We start from the raw sequence: 9,403 nt of genomic DNA, 5'->3' as shown, positions 1-9,403 counted from the left end.
ATAATTTCCTTTGTTTTAGGAACCTACGCACTTTTGTGCACCCTATGTCTCTTTAGCGTCTCTGGAGTAGTACCGAAGGAGGATATCCGCTATTTCTACGTATTTAAATGTACAATGAGTAGGACTATATGTATGTACCACTTGTGGGTACTACCACTAGCTTCTTGTCTGTCTATAGATGACAGCGGAAGGGTATGTAACGGCCTATTCTGGCTTGTGATGAATATATTTGCACCCGATTTGGGTTTGATTCAAAAAAAAAAAAGAGTAATGACCATGGTGCAAAGGTAAAAACAACAAAAAAATGCAAGAAGTTGCAGTCTAATTAGTTTAGAACAGAAAAAGCTTACAAACTCTTAGGAACAGAAAACAACTTTATTCCTGAATGACCAAAAACAAAAAAAGTTTCAAGTAAAACTACTTAAATTTCCTGTCTCTGATATTTCCGTATACAAGCAACGATCATTTTATCAGTGAAGTGGAAATATATTTTCCTCCAAGACTTGCTGATGACCAAACTGCCACAAACTCCCCAGAACCCTATAACAAAACCGATCACCATGCTAATGATGAACCCCAACATTTCAAAGCCATTGTCCTCTCCACGTCCACTTGGACCCTGAAGTGTTCTGCCATTGACTGGGCAATCAGGCAACGGATAACCACAAAGAGCGGCATTGCCTTCATATATTGATGGATCAACCAGGCTGTTAAACTGGTTGCCTGTTGGGATTTTTCCAGACAAGTTGTTGTATGAGAGGTTTAGATGACTCAAGAATGTCAATGAAACCATACTCGGTGGAATGGAACCTGAAAGCTGGTTTATTGACAAATCAAGAGTTTCTATCAACTCCATGCTCCCAATCCTTGATGGAATTACTCCTGTTAGATGATTCATGGATAAATTCAAGGTCCACAACTTTATTAGGCTTGTTAGCTCCCTCGGCATCTCACCTGATAAGTTATTGCTTGAGAGATCTAGGCTATTAACAAGATAAAGAGTGGAATCGAAGTCCTGCACTCTTCCTTTTGCAACTACCTTCAGTTTTCCCTGGTAAAGGTATGATGTATCTGTATCTGAGATTACAGATGTTTTCAAGCCACTCAAATTACCAACACAGTGGGGAATATGACCAGAAAGATTATTGTGTGAGACGTCCAATATGTGAAGACTGGAAAGGCCACACAACTGTGAAGGAATGCTTCCGGTGAATGAGTTGGAACTCAAGCGTAAAATCAATAAAGAGAGCATGCTTTCTCCTATCCACGCCGGAATGTTTCCAAAGAACTTATTATCCCCAAGATCAAGACTCTTCATGCCAGTGCAGTTTCTCAGTGAAGGAACTTCGCCTGACAAGTTGTTACTAGAGAGTATCAAGTATCTTAGTGAAATAAGAGAATCCATGGATCTTGGAATTGTACCAGAGAGACTGTTGTTTGACATATCTACAATATACAAGTCTGGTATACTGTTCCAGAAATGAGGAATTTCACCAGACAAATAATTATTTGAGAGAACCATGGTCGTCAACAGGCTTAGATTACCTAAAGACAGGGGAATGCTTCCACTCAAACCGTTCCTTGATATGTCTAAATCAGTCAAGGAGGGCATCACGTCACCAATGTTTGAAGGAATTGGCCCTGAAAACTGATTATCCCTGAGGTAGAGTGTTGTAATGTTAGGTGACCAGAGTGGGAGGGGGCCCTTAAACAGGTTCGAACTGAAAGCAGCATTAGCTGGATAGCTAAACCTTAACGAGTTAGGCACTTTGCCTCTTAGTTGATTGTAAGCGAGATTTAGTTCATCTAATACCAAATCCAACAGCCAAAACCAATCAGGTATGGTATCTGCAATCCTAGCATTATTCAGGACCACAGTGACCAGCTCAGTCTGATTCCTAAGCCATGTAGGAAATTTGGGACCCACTTGACATGATCTAAGGTACAAGTATCTCAATTTAAATGGAGGCATCCATTTAGAACTAATGTTGATAACTAGGGAAATGTTTGGGGAGGCTTTCTGGATTGACACCTCTTTTAAGCTTCGAAGTTTCAGAAAATGAGCTTCTGTTACAACACCTTCCCATGTATTTTCAGACATATCTACAGCAACGAGTGATGAGAGCTGCCCAAAACTTTCTGGGATGACTCCACTCATTTTATTCTGTGCAAGGTAAAAGTCCTCCAAAGATGTCAAGTTTCCAATAGATTCTGGGATTGAACCCTGAAATGAGTTGTGCCACAACTTGAGGAATCTTAACTTCTTAAGAAGTCCCAATGAATTAGGCAAATTTCCTGTGAGACTGTTAAAACCTACATCCAACCTCTCTAAGCTGCTGTTTGTGCATCTAGACATACTATCAATGAACTCGGTTATCTCACCAGTAACTTTGTTGATTGAAAGTTTAAGAGACTGCAAATTGCATAGCATCCCCAAGTTTCTCGGCAACTGACCTCCAATATCTGAATTCTCTGACAAATCAAGGTTCTTCAAATGAGTCAAACTCCCTAGTGTTTCTGGAAGTTCTCCATTCAGATTGTTCGAACTTAGATCAAGATTGACTAGTTGAGTCAGATTGAACAACCAGGGAGAAAGTGTGGAGTTGAAATCATTGGCAGATAGGTCAAGGACCGAAAGTGATGTGAAATTGATATGAGGAAGAGTAGGAGGAAGGATGGAAAATCCACAACCAGGCAAATGCAATTCAAGAAGTGAAGGGAGCATATTAACAGTGGGAAGCCAATATGGTGCAGCCTTGGTAAGGTCTGCTCCTCCCAAGTGAAGAAACTGTAAGGAAGAAAGACTGGGAAGCCATCTGAGATCACTCTCAATAGCATTATTACTGAGATCAAGATGAAGCAATTTTGAAAGGTTTCCAAGATTGGCGGGAATTACTCCACCAAAAGATGCACCAGATAGATTGAGGTATTTCATTTTTTCTAGTGATCCAATGAAACTTGGAAGTTCTAGACCTCCGAAGTTATTCATGCTCAAATCCAAGTAAAGCAAATCTTTCAAAACAAGCAAAGAAGGATTGATCTCACCACCTAAAGCATGGAGTGTTCCATCATCACTCTCCCAACCATCTGCATAAGGGTTGTGAAGATTAAGGCTGTCCACACGTCCAGTTGTCTCGTTGCAGCCTATACCTCTCCATTTGCAGCAATCTACTCCAACCCAAGACGAAAGCCGGTCTGAAGGATCAGTGAGGCCCTCTCTAAGCTTCAGAAGGGCTTTCCTCTCGATATCCATGCAACCCACATTAGGATCTGCATTGCAGAAAGAAAGTGCAACTGTTCCTGACAGTAGTATAAGTGAAAGAAGTAAGAACGAAGGAGTACTGTGTCCCATGCTTCTTGAGTTATTATGATATGCAATGGGATGTATACAGACTAGAAAGATATCTTTGCAATATATAAAAGAGGCCTATATATAAAGAACCAAGGCAAGTCATGGTGGAAAAAAGAGATGAGAATTCAGGGACATTCACCATTTTCTAACAGGTGATTACAAAACTTCCAAATCATTCATACCGACATTCACCATATAAAATGGACACCATTTTCTAACACGTGATTGCCCAAGGGTGAAATTACCGGGGACATTTTCAACCTTAGAATTCAAATATACATTTTCAGACCCATAAAAGACTTGGGGTGTATTTGTCTTGGTCATAATAACATTGGAAAATAGGTCTTTGAGTTAATGGGAACAAGCACGGAGCACATACCAGACTCTAGACCTCCAATTCTTGGCTATATTGCTTTGAAATTTCCAAATTTTTACAAATTGCATACGAGGGCATATGATATTATTGCTGATATCACTGTTTATATACTGCAATTTGACCGATTCAAGCAATCAAACCGTAATTAAGACATAAGGGCAATACACTCCATAATTCAAAAGTTGAAGACAAGTCCGTGGCAGGAGTTGCATAGACATATCTCCTCGGTGTTTCTGCATAACTATCTATTTCAAGGCCACAGCCTGATTAGGATCTCTTATCTATGATCAATCATCTGTGCCGAAGTAACGATCCCCAAATTCACCCAACCCTGGTATGACACGAAATTCTTCATTGAGGGCAACATCAATCTCTGAAGTGACGATCTTCAAGGATGGAAATCGTTTGTAAACACAATGAATTCCCTCAGGAGCCTAAAGCAGATTAAAATAGTGGTAAATCAGCATAGTTCATAATGTAAATTCTAATATGTAATCAGCAAGCATCAAGAAGTACTCACAGATATAAGGTTTAAGAATATTATATGCGATTCAGGAACCCCCTTCTGTATGAGTAGTTCAATAGCCTGGTTAGCAGAATTACCTACAAGTCACGCTCAGATTGGTCATTGCATTTTGATCATCAGCAAGTATGGATGTTTAAAAATGCTTCTATTAAGATGGGCCAAAAATTCTTCATCATATTTTGGGCAATTAGAGTACAAAGTTTTCTTACATCACCAACTACTTTTCCTCAGTACATGCAGATAGCAAAGATGCAGGACCAAGCTTATAGAAAAGTAATGGAATTACCTGTAGCAAGTACAGGGTCTAGCAGCAGGACATGACGCTCTGAAATATCCTTCGGGAGCTTCTCATATATAAGCTGCTTGAGGTGGAATAACTCAATTATACAGAAGTTTTATCAAATTTGAGAGAGGAGTGGCTTAGTTCTTGGCAAAGTTAATCCTACTTCATAAACATAATGTCACCTGTTTGCCATCGTCTCCATCACGATGAATCAAGATCTTCCCAATTTTTATTCCTTTGCAACATGCACGTAATGCATTTTCCATGCTCTCACCACTAATCATAACAAACAAGAAAAGGTTGTTGGTATGTGTAAACAAGAGACCAAGAGATATAAAGGATATAAACATTTATTATTATCTTCCAAAGCACCTAGAAAAGTGCTGGAATAGAATTGGATTCATCACAATTCTACAGAAAAAATGGTAACCAACCTAGTTACCCAAATATTCAAGTGCACAGGTCTGAGTGCCACATAATTGTAACTTCTAAAAAAACAATACCTGATTTAAAGCTCACCTTCGAACAATTGAAACTCCACATAATTTCTTGCAGAAATCAACCCCAGTATACACAGATCCTGAAATACCAAAAAAAGACCAAATTTAAGAAAATGCAGACTATTCCTTCTGCAGAACATGTCTAAATGTGCAGAGATAAAAGTAGACACAAGATCCCATGAAAGACCAGACAGAAATATAAGCTGCCACTATCTGTCAGCGACCAAACATGTATGAAGCTTTATACCTGTGATTCATAGAGATGCACATAAATACAAGCAATAAGAAGAGGGTGGCGGAACATAATGGGCACACCTGGTGGAGTTATTACTTGTTTCTCTGTGAATGGAAAATGACCAAGGCCATGCTCCACAACCTAGAGACCACATCAAAGTAAGAACATAGAAGCTGAACTATGGTATAAATGAAACTTGAGTAAGGCGTGAAACAAAAATTACCAGACGAATTAGGCGATCTGAATAAAATACAAAATCATGCTTTGATATTTCTCGGTCTCGAATCAGTGTATGCATGCCTCTAATCTGTAATATGAGAACAACTAGATTAAGGTCTATGAAATGTGATTGTGAAATCCTTTCAGAACTAAAAATTACATATTAGAGTTTGCATGCCTAAATTATAGAAATGTTGAAAAAAAAAAAAAAACAACAACAACAACAGAGACCAAGTCAGTCACAAAAAACATTTACTATTAAAAGTCTAGAGTCAAAGATGCAAGAAGCTCAGGAAACAAGGTTTAGCAAGTTTTCTTACTTTTATGCACTAGAAGATCAGCAGTAATTAACTTTTACTAGCGTCACAAGTCAAAGCCAAAATTACAAAGTTTTGACTCCCCCAAAAAACAAAAGGTGAAGAATATGCTTACAACACCAAATAACATAAAACAGAAGGCATACCTGAAACGTGGACTGTATAACGTACACATTAGGATATATTTCGCAAAGGTCATGCTGACCAAGCTTCGTGCGAATATGTTGTACAATTAAGTCAATAGCAACATGGTTATCGCCTCCCCGGGGAATGATCACATCAGCGTACTTCTTTGAGGGGAGAACAAAATCATCAAAAGCAGGCTTGACAAACTTGGCATACTGCATGATAAGCAAATGCTCTCGATGTGATTATTCAAATTGAAAAAATTACTATAGAGTCATACTCTTCTCTTACAAAACTCAACAGGAAACATGGTTATCTATTCCCAATCTTATGAACTAAGCGATGCCCCAAGTAGTCTCATACAAAGAGATTTAAGAGTGAGACCTTACCTGCTCAAGAACAGAGTCTACATCCCTGCCCCTCTCAACAGTGTCTCGTCTTAATCTACGAGCAAGTCTCACATCAGCATCTGAAGGCATATGCAAACAAGGAGACAGCAAACATTCAGAAAGGAAGAGAGCATACCTATTTCAGACATTCATATAGAGACTGGCCGATACACAATTCTTATAGACTGGCTATTGCAGAGTCACAGAGTGAGCCCCAAGAAGTTCTTGGCTTCTATAACTAGAAATTTCTGTAGGTCCATAACGATAAGGTTTTTAATTAGCACAGAATTTCAGAGATCAAAAGCCAAACTCGAGGCTTCCCAAGCCCAAAATGTATTTTCATACTCATTACCCAAAATTTTCATTCCATCCTACTTCACTTATTTATATTTTTCAAAATGAAAAAAGAACAATGCAAAGGTGAGGCTGATTTTGAGTAGTACATATGGCTTTTTGCATAGCCATTCACATATTTTTATTTTTCTTTTCTGAAGTTTTAAAAATGAAAGCTTAGGGTAGATGAGATACTAAAGAAAACTTGTTTATTTTCATAAAAGGATATTTTTTTTTTTTTGGGTAAAAACCTACAAGCTGATAGAGCATTATTTGAAATTTGAAAAGAAACAAATGAAGATGTTCTAGATGGATTGGCTAAGAATTTAAAGTATCATTAACCATCCAAGCGCCTATGCCTCCATGGTTTCTTTTAAGCAGTAGTTTACAAATTAGCAACCTTAACATCGATAGGCAGTATGAGAACTTACAAGCCAGCTCTGGAGTTCCATGCCTTTTCTAATCCAGGTATCATAAATCTATCTATTTGTTTCCTTTTCATATTTGATTGCAGAAGCAAATCTTTCTAGACTCTATAAAACAATGTAATTTGAGACATCAAGACCACATGGTGTGAGAACCTAAACAAGGATGCTATGCAAAACATAGCTAATGTGGAAATCTAAAAGATTTGATAACCATAAGATGATACAATGAAATTATGACAGTGACAGCAGAAACTAGACTGAGGAAATCAAACCTGTATCGACAAAAATCTTCATGTTCATCAGATTACGGACACGCTGGTCATGGAAAACCAGAATTCCCTCCAAGATTATAACATCAGAAGCATTCACCTGACAAAGAAGTAAAAAAAAAAATGCATAGCACAGGTCAAGAGAATGCCACATATCAATATTAGCAATAGAAACAACAATAACAACCAATTTTACAAGCAAAAGAATCTTTATACTCCTACAAAAGTGAAGGAACTCGAGTACCTGTCGAAAACTATCAGAACTGCGCCGATGTATCTTAAAATCATATATTGGAACTTGGACAGACTGCCCGCTTTTTAGCTTTTGAACACACTCTAACATCTGTTCGGTGTCAAACGCGTCTACATAACAAACAGAACCATCATATACTCAACAGAATTTCGGCACAACAAACAGCCTAATTTCACAGGCAACATCCATTTCGAGAGTAATTAACTTCAGTTCATAGTGAACTGTATGAACTGATTACCAGGATGATCAAAATTATACTCATGCACCCGTTCAGACTCCTCAGGTGTCAAACCACGATAAAATGAATCCTAACCAAATCAAATAAGCTTTCTTCAGAATTTATTATCATTTTGAATTAAGGAAAAGTTTGCAGGCAGAAAATGCAAAGTAAGTCAGCACTGAGCCCTAACCTGATTGACAAGGACGACGCGATGATCGTGAAGCTGCTGGATGATCATGTCGCACACCGTGGTCTTACCGGAAGCCGTACCTCCAGAAACACCTGCTTAATCAGTGAAGCCACCATCAAAAATTGAAAGAAAATGCAGTAGCAGAGACTGAATCAAATGCACGGAATAATAGAAACGCTAACTGAAATCGAATGAAGAGAGAGAGAGTACCGATGACGAAGGGCTGCTTGGCGGCGATGGAGTCGGCGAGGTTTGACGAATCGGCGGCAGAAGAGCGAAGAGAAAGAGGCGAAGCTGAATTAGGCGAAGAAGATAAGAGGCCGTCGAGTCGGAGGCCCGAGAAGTGGGGACCAGACGCTCTCTCCATCCGGTAGTCAACGGTGGTCTTCGTCTCCTCCGTCATCGTGGAGTCGCTCTCTCTCTCTCTCACTCACTCTTTCGAGTATCGGAATCAAATTCTGTTACAGCAGTACAGCACCACTCTACAGTCTAACGTGACTGTTCCTATTTGTCGCGATCGATCCGCGCGCATGGCTCTTTTGTTTTTTGGTCCATCTATTTCTCTCTTTGGAAAAACAAAGGGGGAGTGAAATTTGCACACCCACTTTTACAATCGCACTCCCTTAGTATTGATTTTACAAAACTGCCCTTATACTTTACTACTCTCTCTACTCCATCGATCCTTCTGATTCTTCTCTGTCTTCCTCCTCTCTCCCTCTCTCTCTCTCATCTTCCTATCAGTTGAATTTTTGCTTCTTCCTTATCTCATCTAAATCTCCATGTAAAAGACGAAGCTAGAGCAAAAGTTTTACACTTACTTTCCAAAAACACAGACGACAGTGTTTCCTGGGTCTCCGAACTTCTGCAAAACCTTCTTTACAAACCCATCTTCATCATCCTCTGAAAATTGAACCTGCACAGTATCCTTATTCACAATCTTCAAGTTGGGAGACCTCAAATACTTCAAACTCTTCTCGTCCCTAATATCCAATAGCTGAGCAGTGGGGTCCTCTTTGAGTTTTCGAAATGCATTAAGAACAGAGATGAACTTATATTTTCTCAAGTACTCTTGTAGTACACCAACCAACCAAATGAACGTACAACCGGCAACGAAATATGGGTACTTGTTGAAAAACTCATCAATTGAGACCAGGATTGACTCCAAGTTTATTTTGTCTGAAACTTGCTCGGCAGCTGCGGCTTCGGAAGCAAAAGAAGGGAAAGTAATGGCGGTGGTTGCGATGAGCTCAGTGAGGAGAAAGGAGAGATGGGTTTTGGGTTGGTTGTGAAGGAGGTTTTTGATGGAGGGAAATTGAAGGGGGTGGGAGTTGAATGATTGAGAGGTGAGAATGGAGGTTTTGGGAAGAGAGATCGGTAATGAAGTGAT

The 9,403-nt window shown here is 39.2% G+C and overlaps 3 protein-coding genes across 3 annotated transcripts; all 3 read right to left on the bottom strand.

Moving 5' to 3' along the window:
* Window positions 1–379: 379 nt before the first annotated feature.
* Window positions 380–3,602, bottom strand: LOC133726737 (receptor-like protein EIX1). Its single transcript, XM_062154342.1, has one exon. It carries the CDS (start codon window positions 3,350–3,352, stop codon window positions 422–424), a length of 2,931 nt encoding a protein of 976 aa, XP_062010326.1. The 5' UTR covers window positions 3,353–3,602; the 3' UTR covers window positions 380–421.
* Window positions 3,603–3,738: 136 nt separating this feature from the next.
* LOC133726738 (uridine/cytidine kinase UKL1, chloroplastic) lies at window positions 3,739–8,567 on the bottom strand. The gene is made up of 14 exons (XM_062154343.1): window positions 8,227–8,567; window positions 8,017–8,108; window positions 7,845–7,914; window positions 7,598–7,716; window positions 7,357–7,453; window positions 6,324–6,403; window positions 5,955–6,149; window positions 5,496–5,579; window positions 5,353–5,413; window positions 5,057–5,117; window positions 4,720–4,813; window positions 4,541–4,613; window positions 4,249–4,331; window positions 3,739–4,162 (listed from the first exon to the last, which is right to left on the bottom strand). The coding sequence occupies exons 1-14, from the start codon at window positions 8,417–8,419 to the stop codon at window positions 4,016–4,018; spliced, it is 1,449 nt and encodes a 482-aa protein (XP_062010327.1). The 5' UTR covers window positions 8,420–8,567; the 3' UTR covers window positions 3,739–4,015.
* Window positions 8,568–8,763: 196 nt separating this feature from the next.
* Window positions 8,764–9,403, bottom strand: LOC133734640 (rhodanese-like domain-containing protein 4A, chloroplastic; the record flags this gene model as incomplete). The annotated part of the gene is made up of 1 exon (XM_062162254.1): window positions 8,764–9,403. A coding segment is annotated over one exon (573 nt), but the record flags the coding sequence as incomplete, so codon positions are not given.

The sequence above is a fragment of the Rosa rugosa genome, chromosome 1 (genome assembly GCF_958449725.1).
Source record: "Rosa rugosa chromosome 1, drRosRugo1.1, whole genome shotgun sequence".
Taxonomy (NCBI): Eukaryota; Viridiplantae; Streptophyta; class Magnoliopsida; order Rosales; family Rosaceae; genus Rosa; species Rosa rugosa.
The sequence above is the reverse complement of the archived record's forward strand: the minus strand, read 5'-3'. Positions and strand labels throughout refer to the sequence as shown.

What these genes read in the sequence shown, in the direction of transcription:
- LOC133726737 (XM_062154342.1), bottom strand. Translation starts at nt 3,352, where the DNA reads ATGGGACACAGTACTCCTTCGTTCTTACTTCTTTCACTTATACTACTG.
- LOC133726738 (XM_062154343.1), bottom strand. Translation starts at nt 8,419, where the DNA reads ATGACGGAGGAGACGAAGACCACCGTTGACTACCGGATGGAGAGAGCG. An exon ending in GAAGATTTTTGTCGATACAG is followed by an intron (nt 6,404 to 7,356) that starts GTTTGATTTCCT and finishes ATATGCCTTCAG; the next exon opens with ATGCTGATGTGAGACTTGCT. An exon ending in TAGACTCTGTTCTTGAGCAG is followed by an intron (nt 6,150 to 6,323) that starts GTAAGGTCTCAC and finishes CTTATCATGCAG; the next exon opens with TATGCCAAGTTTGTCAAGCC.